At 34.4% G+C, this 16838-nt stretch overlaps 1 protein-coding gene across 1 annotated transcript in view; it reads right to left on the bottom strand.

Moving 5' to 3' along the window:
- Positions 1-14743, bottom strand: part of scaf8 (SR-related CTD-associated factor 8) — a 34781-nt gene extending 20038 nt beyond the window's left edge. Inside the window, exons 1-2 of the mRNA XM_015056300.1 lie at positions 14589-14743; positions 13798-13881 (exon numbers count right to left, since the gene is read on the bottom strand). Coding sequence (XP_014911786.1) covers positions 13798-13881; positions 14589-14618 — 114 coding nt within the window. The 5' untranslated portion in view covers positions 14619-14743. The remainder of the gene's footprint in view (positions 1-13797; positions 13882-14588) is intronic.
- Between the last annotated feature and the right edge of the window lie 2095 nt (positions 14744-16838).

Here is a 16838-nt window from a genome sequence, read left to right as displayed (position 1 = left end):
CTGGTGATTCCATACTTTTTGCCAGGGGTTGTATTTAAAAGAGGGTCAAGAATCTTTTATCCACAGGTCTGTACAGATTTTCACATCAACCATGAATTGTTTATTTTTAGTTTTAAAGACTGTCATGTTCACTGCAGCAACTAACACAAAGATTGAAAAATGATTAAATGTAAGTCACTTAAATCTGATGAGTTCACATCAGAACACATCCGTGTATTTACACGTTGAATATGTAAGTAATACATCTGGATGTACAGTCAGTTAAAGCAGGTTTCTTCCAAATCTCAATTCCTACAGAAACACAATCACTAACAGGAAGCTTAGAAGCTTTGTTTAGCCATTACAGTAACTGTTACAGTAATATGGAGTTACCATGAATGGTGTATCACATTATAGGTGCCAGTGATATCTACCACTTTCAATTTCTCCATTTTAGACTTAGTAACGTCACTGAGGTGTATATCCAAAACTTTTATTCCGGGTATCAAGTTAGTACTGGTGATTAATGCCAGCTGTCAGAGCTTCCAATTGTAAATCCTGGTATCAGTCAGTAGATGGAGCCATAGTGAAACTGAAGAACTGAAGTAAATTGGATGATTAAAATGTTCAGTAAACTCAGTTTCCAAAATGTAAAACAATTTTACCTAAATTTTCATGTTAAATGATTTTAAAATGACAACTGGTAAAATGACTAAATCTTTTTTAGTTTTCTGTGGACTCCTTCTGTTCAGAGAAGGAGTTGAATAATAAAATTACTAAACCAATTGGTAAAAGTAAGGCTTTGTATAAGGGTTACACCCTTACCTTCTACATTAAACACACAAAAATAGAATTAAATATTCTTCCCAGGGTGTCAAATATCAATGAAAAACTGGCATTCGATGCTTATTTTAATGGCATATCTCACTATTTTTCATTTTTGTTAAAGAAAATGATCAAATGCCTGCATAACTATCGATTTGTGATGGTTTTAAAAACAGGTTGAGGAGCAGATTCAAAAGGATTGCAGTTCTTCACCCTTAATTAGACTACATGCGCATTCACACAAGCTCAGTTTAGTTTGCTTTAATCAAACTCTAATTTGTTTGTCTAAAAAGTCCAGTTTGTTTGGGGAGGTGTGAATGCACATTTGAACTCTGGTGTGGTTCGAATGCATGTGTGAATGTCAAGCAGACTAGAGATCGCTCCAACAGGAGCAAGCGGACTGCAACGCAGTGCATTCTGGTTAAATACAACCAAAACAAATATGCGAGTCTGGCACTTGAGTGAAAAGTGACTTCTACCGACGACAAAAGCAAAATCTTACAATCATTAAAATCGGACATCATTCTATTTTACTTTATATTTTGTCATCAAAAAAAAAAAAAAAAAAACACCTAACTATTTTGTTACTAAGAAACATAATTATTCATTTTTATTAAAACTACTTTAATGCCATTCCTTTCTTTACTAGCCATAAAACAGAACTGTTGTGAGCATGTAAATATAAAATTTGAAAGCCTGTCATGGATCAATCCTAATAAATCGGCTCACATTTCTGCCTTATTGTTAACACATCATCTTCCTGTCTGGATCAGCATTTCATAAATAATCACAAGAGTTTTGTCACCAAATTGAACTTTGATTTTCAACACTCAACAAAATGGAGCAGCCAAGTAATATTAGAAAGTGGCCAAATACTAAAAAATCAATCTACAGGGTTTTGCCACATTTCAGAAAATTTAGGACCAACACCTATCTAGGATGATTATGATTTAAATTGAAGATCTCTATAAATTGCAAAGAATTATTCAATAAATGAATTATTTTCTTTACTTTATAAGTGAGACGTCAGGCACAACTTTAACTTGTTTTTCAGCTCAGGCCTGTGACTCCACTGCTTTTCCACATAGGTTACCTAACTTCAAAGCATTATTTGACACTTTAATATGTCCTCTATAACAACCTGCAACAAGGTTTTTTTTCTTTCTTAGAATTTTAATAAAAAATATTTCTTCAAGCCAAGCTTCCTTAAAAGTACATTTTTCCATGAAGAAAAAGTCAGAAGTAAATATTTTTACTTCTGACTTGATGTGTGTTGCCTTAACACACATCAGGCCAAAAGGAAAATCCAGGGTCACGTTCCATCAGACAGGCCGGTTTACTGTCTGACTTCATGGAGTTTGTTGCTCTGTTAATGAATAAAATCTAAAACTAAAAAAACAAATCTACAAATCACCTGCAGCTCCCCATCATTTGATGCAGCACCAAAATGCTTCACCACAGTGAGCGGTATCTGGAACTACGTGACGATCTGCAGAGACAAACTAAACTAAAATTGTTTTATGTTTGTATGAATGTAATAAATATCTGATGAATTAGAAGACTTGATCCTAAAGCACAAACATAAACAAAGGTCTTTAGTTTAACTGGTCCCAATCACAGGCTGTAGACAGCATGGGTACAGAAAGCAGTCAGGCTGCATGGCGACTTCAAATTAAGTTAATGTGATCAGTAAAAAGTTTGCATCCCCTTGTCCTCAAAACAAAAACCCATTTTGAACAATAACTTGGCAAGTTTAATATTACAATTTGTTAGACAAACTAAAGACATTTATTTCAAACATTTCATATTCATAAAAAATGGTGCAAAAGGTGCCAATTCCCGCTTCAAATTAACACTCACAAAACAGCTGATATTTTTAATGAAAGTCTGTTATTATTTTCCATCACATGATATAAAGAAATTTCTACCACATCAGAAGGAAACATTCCAAAATGATCACTTTAATAGGGATACTAAAACAAAACCTTACTGTGTAAGCATATAAAAGGGATGGTTGCAGGTTTTAATATATTTGTTTTTTCTAATATTCTTAAAGGCTTTAAATTAAATATTCAGAAAAACCAGAGAATCTGGTTTTTCATTAGTTTTCATTTCATTTGAATTGGTTGTTGGTACAAAAAAAAAAAGCTATTTCATAATATTTCTTGATTTATGAATTGGATAACAATTCAGAGCTTAAAAATAATCTTTTAAAAGTCATTCAGCAGGCTTTTATCAAAACCTTCATGCTGGCTGTGGGAGTAAGCTGCTGTAATGCTTGGCAAACTGTAATTTTTAATTTCATTGATGTTTTTAACAACAATTTACCAGTCGGGAGCCGTTAGACAGACTGGACTAGAGTGGGTAAAGGGACTGATTCAAAACTAAATTTTATTGGTTGGATCAGAGGTCCAGAAAAACTAATCACTGGCAGGTTTTCTGCGAGTTGGAAGTGGGTTAAATTTAAGAAACAACAAAGATCTATTTAAAACAATTGCAATGTATGGTGTAAATTCTCTGCATTTATTGCATACTTCCATAAATGCAGTTTCCAGTGATGAAAGAGCTGATAGTGCATAATGTAAGATAATTTTATGCCCTCTGAGATATTAATTGTAGAGAACATAGAAATAACTTTTCTCGAGACATCATTGGAATTCAGTAGAAATACTTTAAAGAGGAGTCTAAAAGATGAGTATAGATTTCTGCAGAATTTCTTTTTTACTTCATCTGATATTTTTTATTATAGTATTTAATCTTTCACAAACGCAAAGAAAAGGATGCATAGTAAAAATCCAAACACATGGCAGCTAATATTCAAAAGTTAAATTACAGGAGACAATACAGGGGAAAAAAAAGAAGGATAGCCCTTTTTTTTTAGACCAGAAGTTTATGGAAATTTACCACCTAACTAAATCAATGAGTGGATCAGTAAGGTGAGCTCTGTCTGTTTGATGCTTTAATTATTTTTAGTAGAGAAAACTAGTCTATGTCTATGTTCCTGGCAACAATATCCATGCTGAAACACTTAATCTGAGCATGTTTAAAAGAGAATCATAGTTTCTGTCACTGTTCTGGAGTTCAATAAACTCTCAGCATCACAAGAATCACTAGGACAACAGAACTGAACAATGATTCTCAGCAATATTGTTAATTAATCCAGTTGTTAAATGGGCAATAAGGAATATTTGTGTCTGTTTAAAAAAAAAATCCATCTTTGGTGCAACTCTTTTTAGTTCTTGACTTAAGTTGGACTCCAGGTTTGGGCTGAGCTCATGCAACAGAATAACTTGGAGAAAAAGAGATCTGCCCTGCAACTGCTGTAGTGCAAGTATGAAGTGCATTACCTGTGCTAATGCGTCCTATGATTTGTGATCTTTCTTTTTTTTTCTTTTTCTTTTTTGTTGCTCATAAATATGCGCATTATAGTTTGGTCACAACCAACCTTGACCAATGACCAACATATTACTCTAGTTAGCAATACAACACATAAAAGGACAGAATGCAGCCAGTATAATAAAATGCAATAGAGGAATGCAAACATAAATGAACATTCAAATTTAAAACAAAAGGAAACGTTATGTAAGACCTGTAAGACCTATAGAGGAAAGCTAAACTTTTAAAACTACTTTTTAAGATATTCAATTCAGATAATTAAATAAAAGACTTCAGGAGCCTTTAGAGGCCCTAAAGTTAGTGCTGAGTTTTAAGGTACAAAAGTTATATTCATGCAACATAATTTGGAATAGAAAATATCTGTTTGGCATATTGTCCTATAGGACTCCAGTAAATACCAGAGCAAAAAGCACAACCTAAAAACTAGCTCAGGCTTTTCATAGTAATACGTACAACAAATCAGCAAAGACTCAAAATAACTATTATTTATAAGTTCATTAGTCCATTGTTTGCTATTCTTAAACCATGAGCTGCCTAAGATTAAGCTTAGTTCAATTTCACTAGCTGTGCCCGGACCCGATTACTGACCAATAGAATAAAGAAATCACCTAAATAGAACCACGTCTAAAAGATGCAAAGAAGCAACATATGCACCAGTCTAAAGAAATTCAAGAACAGAGAAACTTATTAGCTTCACTCATCAAACTATGGCTAGATACAAGTTGGTCTGAGAGGAAGATATGAGTTATTTCAATATCTGTAGGAACAAAAACAGAAGTTGTCCGACCCTCTCCAAATATAATCGAATACACAAGATCCGCAAAAATGATAGACAGCTATTAACACATCATAACATTTTCTATTTAGCAGATACTCGTATATTTTCATATCAATGCCTGCTGTAACATTTTAATCCACTCATGTTGTTGCATAACTTTGCACAGCTGCATGGCTGTTCTCTCACAGTAAAGACCACATAAGGACTGATCCATCTTCAAAAGCCAACTCTTACTAACTAGATCAAACTAATAAAATGCTGCCTGACTGCTTTCTGCATCATTGCTCCTCCTAATCACATACATTCTGTCACATTTTATATCAATGCTTAGACTCAACAGTGTGTGCAAAGGTGCACCAGTCCCAGTTACACTGTGGTGATAGTCTCCCCTATCAATTGTCTCCCTTTCCTGTCTGTACTGATACGTGGGCACGTTATAAACACACCAGAGAGACAGTCAGAAATCAGATCAGAGAAAATGTTCCCTCGAACGGCTCTGATCAGTAACCAGCAAGTAAAATAAACAAAATTAATTTCCTAATGAATCAAAACTAATCATTCCTACCATTTATGAATTAAACAAAGAACCAACATAATGAATTATAATTATTTTTTTATCAAAGAATCTGCAGTAAGCAAAAACAGTAATCAACAGGGCAGACCAACAATACCTAGAAATCAGTATTGGGCAGAAAAACTTGATCTTCAGTTTCAACAATTTTATTTTGGTTAATATAGTAGAGTCATACTTCAATTTCCTCCTTATGAGCTGTGTAACATTTCGTCTTAGATATATCAAGCTGCTGGTTTTAATATTGAAAAGAAAAAAAAAAGAATTTGTAGAAAAGATCCCTAAGATGTTAAAAACAGTTCAACTTTTTCCAGAGATACTTTTAGAAATTAATTTAGAGCAGTTTGGGGAGAAAAAAAAAGTCTGCCATTAATATTTTTTTCCATGTTGATAGAAAAAAATATTATCAAATATCAAGCCTCTTTTATAGAGTAGTAATAAGGTTTCATCTTTCTTTTTAGGTCATGACACACTTAGAAGAAAATTAAAAACAATTCTAAAAATAAGCAGTTTCTATGACAGTGTAAAGACTTATTTCGGCTCACAATAGGCAACAGCTTTTCTTTAGAGTGCTAAATGCTAAGTACAGGTGTTTAATTTTGTGACACCTCTCACATTTTTATGTTCTGTGGTATGTAATAATAAAGTCAATCACACTCTAATTAAGACAATATACTGTAATTCCCATTAAGTGATTGAAATTCTAAAAACACACCTGATCACTTTGTAACCTGGAAAATATAGTTTCTTTATTCAGACTTTTATCAATTTCATTATTTTTCAGTAACTGCTAAGCTATGGAATTTTTACCATGTGCCCTGTAATACTAGTGACCTGTACCAGTATTCATCTTAGCGCTTTATCTTCTGACTGAATAATACAAAATCTTATTGCTTGTGATTTTCTAAACATTCAAATTCCTAGGTATCATCAATGCATTTGAGTACTGAGACTGGAAATGTCACTATAAGACACTCGTACATATCAATTACATGTTGCAAAACTATGCAACAGTACCCTGGTGCTAAATATTAAATGTTTTTGCAGATTAATGAACCAGCACACCTGATTTCCTACAGATGGTATAAATACAGAATAACCATATGTTCAAGCAAAATGGCTATTGAAGTGTGTGTTTTACAAACAATGGCTGGTTCAAGACTTGGTTGTCCGTTCTTGAACCAACCCTTGTTGGGAAGGGGTTTTATTTTCAGTTCGTGAAAATAAAATGCCTTGCTATTTTGTATTGTAAGTAAATTTTAAGTAGAGCAATAGCAATATCCTTTACCATGTATATTTTCTTTCAGCTCTTTCTCATCTGTGCTTCCTAAACTCAGTGACCTGTAGCATTTTGGGCAATGTTATTTGTGTCCAGTATGAACATCTGCTGCTGCTAGACTCTGTCCAATTAGCTAATCATTACATTAGCATGTAAAATGCAAGTTCATAACAAATTTAATATATTAGCCAACATTGTTTGCAGTCCAAACAGTCCTTTGCAAAATGAATATTGCACACATTGATTTCACAATGGCTGTTTACTCCCAATATATTGTAGCTCTAACATCAAATGTCCTGTTTAAAGACATTTAGCACAAATGAGTATCATAAAAAAAAGAAACGGGTTCCTTTTGCTGTGCAGGAGCCTAAACAACTGAGTGTATTAAAACACTGAGTCATTAAATGAAGGACAAGAGATGACAGAAGACATCACCTGATGTCTGCACTAAGTTACTTTGAGACTGGCGTATTCACAAGTAAACTGTACATAAAGGGAATAACTATGAACGTTGCCACTTATCCTATTTTTGTGCTTTCATATGGGAGATGTGGAGAATGTGATGAATTTTTAACTTGTTTCGCTGATGCTGTTCATGAGAATTTCACAAGAAATACAGAGGAGGAGGTCTGGCCTGTCAAACCAGCTTGTCTTTTACAGCATTTTAAGCTTAGTTGACAAACCACATTTATGAGCTTCAATCCATATAAAAAATATTCAAGATATATTGGGTAATTTCTGAACTATTGCCAGGTAAAAAAAAAAAAAGCAACATAAAATCAACAAAATGCATTTGAGGTAACGGCAATGGAAGTTGCTGAATATGTTTACTGTCTGAGCAGAAGATCTGGCAGCTTTCGATAAAGAAAACTGAGTGAACGCTGCAGTTGTTTATGTTCTGAAGATCCGCACCATTCAGGGGCAACTTCAGAATATTTTATAAGGCAATTCTCTTAAAGAAGGACTGTTGAGAGGTTGTGAGCAGTTAGTATCACCCCAGCAGCCGACTAACCCTTTAATAAGCTCAGTTTGGAAAATAGGAATAACAGCTGAAGTTAACTCAGACAGAGGCCAAAACAAGCAGGTCCCTGACATATTATACTCAGAGCAAAATGACATTAATCAAACTACATCCTGTATTTCAGCACATGCTTTTCATTACACATAATCTATATTGATCCAAATATTTTATGTAAGCAAATATATAATATACTTTGCTTTTTAACGCCATTCAAACAGCAAAGCGTAATAATATAGTTTTAAGCTGACAGATATACACCCTGGTCTTTTTATTATCTGAAGTTGTTTGTTTTTACCAAAGCTGAAGTTGTCATCTACTGTACGGGAGATACTGACTGCTCCGTGTCTCTCTGTCGAGAGAAATTCAATTTAAAAATTGAATTTCCCTTTTAACAAAAGTACAGCTATGTGGAAAATAACCGTCAAATCAACACTAAATTTTGATTTTTGAGTTGAGTGTAATGGATATCACTATGTCATTATTCGGCGATTGCATTACAACTGGATGTTTTCCTGATATTGTGCAGCTTTAGCAAAATGATCCATCTCTCATATCCAGTGTCTTTTGAAGAGCATGGCTTTCATGTTATGTATAACTGCAACATCTGTTTCTGTGGCGAGCTACTTGAAAAATAAAAACAGCAATAAATGAAAACACGAGAAAACGTGAAATATAATTTCACAGCACAGAGAATAAAAAAACAACAAAAAGTTAATTTATTTCAATAATTCAACTTAAAAAGTCAAAGTTGAACTATATAGTCATTACTCAAAGAGATATAAAAGTCAAGAAGTGATTTCTGTACATTTTGATGAAAGTGGCTTACAACTGATATAAAAACCAAAATGTTGTTTTCTCAGAAAATGTACACTTTAAATAAGGTGCAATGTCTGAAACTAAACAGTATGCCTTGTGCTGTACAACATAGATAATCCATATTTGGTTGGTCCTTATTTTGAATGAAAAGCGTCAACAATGCAGTGTGGTATGGAGACGATTAGCCTGAGTCTGTGCTGAGGTGTTGAGGGAGACCAGGTTGCTTTGATCGGGGCCTTTATCCTGTCTGCATCTGCTCTGTTTTCTTCCTTTTCATAGACTTTCAAGGAGGTTTAGTTCAGGCCAGGCAGCTAACTAATCACAAGCTCAGAAACTGTGATTAAACTAGGCATTGCTACCTTTGCCAGTGGCAGTGAGTGACAAATCCTGCTTAAAATTGAAATCAGCATCTTTATAAACATGGTCAGTGATCATTTGGAAGGTCCTAGTAGGTCACTGCATTGACTATGGACTTGATAAAAACAAGGAGGACCAACACCAGTATATGACATGGTTGTGGAACTATCATACTGTAGTAAAAGTAACTTATATTTAGTCTCTTTCCTCTGATCCTCCAGGCTTTGGTCCCTTGATTTCCAAATGAAATGCAAACTTTATTTTTATTTTTATATGTAAACAGCCCAGTCCTGTTTCTACTTAGCTTCTGGTCCTGCAGTGCTTTAAGATAAGGACTGCGACAGAGGTATGCATCTCAACATCTATGTGTGACGGATCTTTACTCCAGCCACAATACATATTCTGTGAACATCTCCCTCAAACTTTTTAATATGTTCCATAACGGGAATTTCAGGGGTAAAATTTCCTTTTTTAACACTCCTATGTAATGCTGTAATTTTCTGCGATTAGTTTTCATTAGCTGGAAGCCATAATCATCACATGTAACAGAACACACCGTAATTAAAAATAAAAAGACAGTAGATGGTAATCTCCTTATACCACTTGATCGATTATTTAATGCAATCAACAAATGAGACAAAAATCCAAATGATAATAAGCTGAGATCAACTTCAACAGCAGCTCCAGAGTACAAAAGACAAAAAGCCTCTTTCTTTCTGTTTCTTCTATTATGTGATATTTCATTACACACCGAAAACAACGACCCTCCATCAGATTCATGGCAGAGAAAGAGAATGACTCTCACTCCATATGATAATCATTCACCAATGTATACAATAAAATGCATTCCTAATATTTACTACAACACAGAAACTTTAATAATATTCTCAATACAACGCTTGATCATGTCCAGTGAATAAATGCAGTACCTGCCCGGTAACTGTGTTTAATGTTTACTAAACTATACAACCTGCATGTGCATTAACCTAAAAGTCAGGAATTTGACATTCTAAAGCGGCCTTAACACAAGCAAATGATTGCTCCAAGCACAATCAATATGACCTTACAACAAAAACGCACAAGTGAATTAATCACACCAAAACAACTGCTGTCTTCATACAGTTACTGAAGACAGCATCCAAGACATTGTATTCAGCTTCAACCAATTATTAGCTCAACATCCACCGACGCACGGCAGCACCAACTCTGCCTCCCCTGGTGTGTGGGAGCAAATTAAGATCAAGTGATTTTAGACTTCTATCATCCTCCTTGTATAACAACCCATACTCCTACCTAAGCTGGTTAGGGACTCTCTTATCTCTTTGTAACTCTCTCCACCCCATCCTCCTGCTTCACTTTCAGTGCTTTGGGGGAGCTGGGAGAGCTGCTGAGGGAAGGGGAAACAGGAGTTATTCACAGGCAACACAGAGCAAAGGAACACCAAAAACAACAGATCTGCTAGAGGCAAAAGTGCTATTATAGATGGCAAAGAAAGTAAGGATCAGTTGATGGCTGGTGTCCTGAAATAATAATTAGTTTGTAAATGCATAAATGAAGAACAGCAAACCACAAGAACCATTTGTTAACGTTTTTATAGAGATGCATCAATCTATTGGCCAGAGGTTGGAGTCGTATGATCCGTATAGAAATTGGTATGAACTAGGAAAAGACTGGCGCATCTCCAAGATTTTATTAATGAAAAAAATATTGCACTTAACTAAACAAAAAAAAAATTCTAATATGTTCAGCAGTTAATGCTAATATTAAGTTTAAATAAGCCCACGAGTCAGAAACTCCTGATTGGTTTTCTTCTGCAATAGCCTACAGATTGGACCAGCATCCAGGAAACCAGCCACAGAGGCACACTACCAAAAGAAAACTTTATAGGAATTAAAGACAAATGATGATTCAAAAAGGAATTTTAAAAAGATTGAAACCGCAGATCTGCTATCCAAAAGATTTCCCAGTTTCAGCTCAAGACGAGAGTTTAATGTTCCAAGTAATAAATATAGACAGGTAACAACTTATTGAGCTTCATGATGACTTAAATTAACAAGTTGGAAAAGGTATCTGATCTTACTTCAGCAAGTTAAATATTTACTTTGAACTCTGCTACAAAAAGTCAGGATGTTCTGAACTTTTCAGTACGATCAGACTCTCCTGCATCCCGGTTAGTTCAGTCCTGCCTTTAAAATGCTGCTGACAGACTGAGTTTTGCCGTGCTTAGCTGTTGTTGCATGTATTAAGTTACTGGCTGAGCCAGAAGTTTTTTTCTCCTCAATACAAATGAGCACAAGGACAGCCCAAACATGACACCAATGGAGTTAGTTAATTGAAACTGCCTGTATTAATGTTCTATTCATTAGTCTGTTGCCTCTTTAGAATCGTAATGTGTGACATCAACATCCCTTTTCTCCCTCGACATGTCATATGGAGTACATCAAGTTGGCAAAAGGATTTGAAAAATGGTTCACACTAAACACTCATTTTCACATGCAAACACAGATATTAGTATGAGATTCACATTCTGCAGCCAGGATAATATTATAATTTTTTATAATCTGTTGCTTCAAATTCTGAAAGGATGTGATTTTTACTGAAACAGGCTCCAATGAAAATCCATGTTATACATTTTATGAAACGATCTAATAATACAATTCTTCATATCCGTAAAGAATATTTTTTTTTTCCCTTTGGAAGCTTGCTTTTCTTTTAAAAAAAAAAAAAAAAAAATTAAAATTAGAATAAAAACCAGAAAAAAATAAAAATTGGACTATCACTACATTTGCTTAGATTTACCTTTGACATAACTTAAGGAATACAATTTAAGAAAGTACCAAACCACACACAACCCCCCACCCTCCACCCCTGCATTCGCAAAGTTGTGTTGAGTACTTACAAATCAAGGCACATTGATTTGTGCCTTGATTCAACACCCTTACAGAAAGAATCTGTAAGGGCGGCTGTTACTTTTCACAGTCCTGCGTGTGCAAGTTTGATTTTATTGGCACAAAATATATTTTCCCCCAAAAAATCCCATAGTTAACATTCATCCCAAAAGAATCTTAAGCCAACCACTTAAAAAACAAGTAAACTAAGAAAAATAATATTGATGACATCAGTGTTGTAGACAATGTACAGAAAACTATTGACAAAAAGCAATAGTTTAAAATATCCCACAAAAACACAAGAGACAAAGATGGTAACTGTTGCATAAACTTCATATGAAAAGTAAAATAATATTTTAACCACAATAAGAGATTTATTTTAAAAATTAGGCAGGCTAATTGATTTCACAGATGAAATAGAACTTGTGTAATACTTTCAGGGTGGCACGACTGGAACACACGAGTATCTTTAAAAATAAAAAAAAAGCGTAGTAGCCGTCTCTGGCCGGGTACATTTTAGCAATTACTATTACGGCATTATGTTCACAACTTGTACATTTTATGTGTGCAAGTTGCATAGCAATTTTTTCATAAGTGAATACCAACGAGGTTATGCTTCCAAACCCAGTAGGAGTTAAACAAGTAAATAAGACAACACTGAACCTAATATAAATTTTGCAGCTTCTAATTCGGCTGCTGGATGAAGGGCTATTTTACTGCCTTCTAAAGAGCTGAAGAACTACTGATTGGCTATAACTCCAACTCTAAAATACTCTGGCAGGTCAAAGCTAGACTGAACTTTTCTACATCCAATGGATGTTCTATAAAACTCAAGTTTAGAATTGTGAAACTTTTCGATCTATTGATTAAAGGAGCAGTATGTAATTTATTTAAACAAATTTGTTATTTTACCTACTGTACTTTTAGACAGTGTTGACTGAGTATATAGTTTATACAGTAATGTAAAGGCATCTGGGTAAAAGTCACAAATATGGATATTTTAGAAGATGTAATAGAACAGGTACGAGTACTGAGGTGAGATACAAGTTTTGTTTTTCTTAGTGAGTTTAGTCTAAATTGGCCAAATCTTTTAAAACTCTTTTCTCTACAACATAGACCTAAAACTAAACTACAGCTGAAGCTATGAATGCTTGCAGAAACTTACCCAAACAGCCCTGCAAGCTGTATTTTATTTTATTTTTTCTGTACAGTTTCAGGAGCTATAAGCACAGATTTGAGGTACGACTTTATGATATCAGTAAAACATACAGCTGCAATATTTTTGTTTGTATTTTCATTAATAACATGTTTTAAAGGTAGATGTTCTCTCCAATTGATGTGAGCATTAGCATCTCAGTTACCAAACTCTATATCAGGTATGGAAATCAATAGACATCCTTACACCTTAATAGATCCCAGGGAACAATGATGTTCTACTAAGCATTGCATCCAAACAGTCCTTTGCGAAATTGATGATGATTATGAGTCGAAATAGAAAGTAGCTCTTACAGTGAGCTACTGATAGGATTTGACAACTAAATACTACACATGAGTAAAAATACCAAGAAATTCCAAGACACAAACTGGTCCATTCTGATGCACTATAACAGTACACATAGTATTTTATTTTTTATTTCAATACTTGGAAGCCGGACTTTTAAGAAATCCTTTATTATTCCTAGGTGAACAGAAAATATGCCCTACAATAAATGTAATTTCAAGAATTAAATCTTGAAACTGGAGATCATTTTTAATTCAGAATTAATTTTGGGTTTATATAAGTTGATTGCAAACATAAAGGGTAAGATTTAATAAGTGGACAACAATTTGCTTCAGTGAAGTTTGCTTTATTCATCCGTTACCTGTCTCATCCATCACTATACTTACTTTTATGGCCTTGATTCCTGACTTGGTAATCTGAGTCATCTTGGCCTTGGAGATGGGTGGCTTGTACTCAGTCAATGTGTACAGCTGAAACATAAGAGAACAACACAATGTCACAATAGGGGAAAACTTAATATTTTGCCATTAAGCAAACGTGACCAAGCACTCTTCTGCAGATTAATCTACAAATTAGCCTTATCACAAAATAAACGCAAAGAAAAATAATACATTTCCGGTAGCTTCTGGAGAATTTATAGCAAACGGACGTCTGTGTCTATATAGCAGTGCTTGTTTTAGCAATGAGCCATATTGTAGCTAAACGTATTATTTTGAAAACATTTGGACGTTTAATATAATTCACTTAGTACAGTATTGTAAATAAATGCAAAGATAAACAAAATACAATATCGAATTTACAGAAAAGTTAGTGAAAGGGTGTTTTATCATCTTTAATAATAGTTAACACAAGTTATCACGTAACTGGCGTTGTTTCGCTAGCATGCAGCTAGTTTGTAGCGTTTAGCATCTGCCTACTCAAAATTAATATTAAGAGATTTTCACCCAAATGGGGTGTAGCGTAAGAACAATATTCTGTTCACATTTGCACACATGACGGCGTATTACATATGAATAACTGAGAAGGTAATGATAGTGTGCGGCCTTCTGTGATACAACCCTCCTCTCCCTCTTTACTACCCCGTTGCTAACGTTAGCTAACTAGCTTCTGAAAATCAGAGTTAGACAACAGATACGCGAACTGTTCGGGATTTCTTTTCCACTGCTTCCACACAAACCTCGTTGTTAAAGGCTTTGACGGCCTCCATGGTGTTGCGTTTCGGCTCGCAGCTCACTGTAAATATTTAAATATATCTCCTCTATAACCGGTGCATGCTCGGTGTTTGGTGAGATGGAGGAGACTGGCAATATGGCGCATAACCTCAATGGGGAATTTGCAGTGAGACGCGCGACTCCTAGTGGCAGCTTTTAGGAACTATATCTTGTAACACATAGCAATGTCATCTAGCACATACAGTGCCCTGCAAAAGTATTATTAATATCCCCACAGCTTTTTTACATACCGTCTCATTACAAGCACATACTTCTATTTCATTGCGATTTTTATGTGGCTGACCAACACAAAGCAGTGCCTAAATGGGAAGTGAAAAGAAACTTTTGGAAATAAAATCCTGAGAAATGTGGTATCCATACATATTCAGCCTTTTTAACTCTAACACCCTTAAAAGTAACAAAAACAAAGAAACAAAAAAATGCTTGTAGAAGTTTTGCTAATTAATAAATTAAGGCGTGAGTACTTTTGCTACAGAACATCAACAACACAGGTGGATAGAATATTCAAAACTTGTTCACAAGTAGGAGTAGCACTACTCCTATTTTTCCTCAAGTAAAAGCAAATAATTGACATCCAAAAAATTACTCAAAAGCAAAAAAGTATTCCAGGAAAAGGCGACTCAAATGCTAACAGATTATAACATCTGATTTAACATTTTAAAACAATTCAATCAGACAGAAAATATAAATACTCTTTGTTTAAAGGTCCCAGATGAAGCTGTAATAAATTTCAAAACAGGATTTTGCTACAAAGCAGTATCCAGGGCTTAAGGCATCTCACAGTGCACTGTTTAATTCATCATCTAACTAAATGGAGAGAATATGGAACATTTAGACAAAATAGTATAAATACTGACCTGGTCTGAGCCAACATGAATCATTAATCAGAGAGGCACAGGTGGAAACATCAGTTGTATGGGGACACAGCATGCATGTGGAGGAAGGTGCGCTGGTCAGATTAGTCAAAAACTCAGCTTTCTGGCTTACATGAAGATGCTTTGTTTGGAGAAAAGCAAACACTCCTCTCTGCAACAGGGGCTATCACCATGGTTAAGCATGGTGATAGCATCATGGCACATGAACATTTTCTTTTTCAGTATGGGTGGTCAGAAGTGAAGGGAAGTTAAACTGAGGTAAATACAGGCCAAATGAGGTAACCCTGCAAAAGAGTTGAGAATGGGACATGACAATCTATTTAAATATACAACTGGAGCTACAATCTAATTGTGTCAAAACAACTGTATTAAAATAACCTAAACATAAATCTACATGAAAATCATTTGCAAAAGCTTAAAGCTGTTGTTCACATCCTTCATTTAATATGACCAAGCATGGAACTTTTCAGCTTTTGTCTTTCTTTAATTTTTTTTATTCTGCAAATCAAGGTTCTGTAGACATACAAACTGACAGAACAGGCTGGAAATTTTGGCGTAGCTTTATTTCTTTTTATAGCAAAAACAAAAGAAAAAACACTACAATTACACATTCATTATTAACATATTTACACTAAACTATAACATGAAGGAAATATGTATTAAAAAAAAGTTCACATGGAGCCAGTCTGGACTCTCATATTCTTTAATAATCCATGTTTAAGGTTTAATCAGGTACCTAAACCTGTTCCTGGAAAATCACATAATAAGGGATATATTTCTTGCTGCTTGATAAGCTCAAATCTAATGAAAGTTCAAATTAAAATTATTACAATAGTTTTGCAGGACAAATGTAATCATTTGTAAAGGTTTGCTAAAAATGAACAGTGCCAAAGCTGTAAGCTGACAAACCTCTTCTTTAAAAAGAGATGCCCTTTATTGATAATGTAAAGTTAAATGTCACTTTAGTTTTATTTAACATATTTTAGAGTTGAATTATTTACCTATTTGTATTTAAACTTGGATGATTCTCTCAGTTAAAATTTGACCATATCTGAAAGACAGCTGATGCTAATATTTCATCGCAAAGACTCCATTAACCAACACTGATTGCACACTTAAAATATGACGCACCCAGGCATAAATGTCCATCCTGAAATGATAAGGCAGCTTTAGGCTTGCTTCCATTATTTTGAAAAGTTTCTGTACACACATAGGGCAGTAATGCTAAAGAATACTACCAAGTATTTTTTTTCCACACTAAAATAAACATACTACCAACATTTATGGTCTCAAGGCAAATGTCTAGTGTTTTAGCTGAGT

This window comes from Poecilia latipinna, unplaced genomic scaffold (genome assembly GCF_001443285.1).
Source record: "Poecilia latipinna isolate Pla-1442-1.1 unplaced genomic scaffold, P_latipinna-1.0 Scaffold1373, whole genome shotgun sequence".
NCBI classification, from domain to species: domain Eukaryota; kingdom Metazoa; phylum Chordata; class Actinopteri; order Cyprinodontiformes; family Poeciliidae; genus Poecilia; species Poecilia latipinna.
Note: the sequence above shows the minus strand (reverse complement) of the source record. Positions and strands in the feature narration are given on the sequence as shown.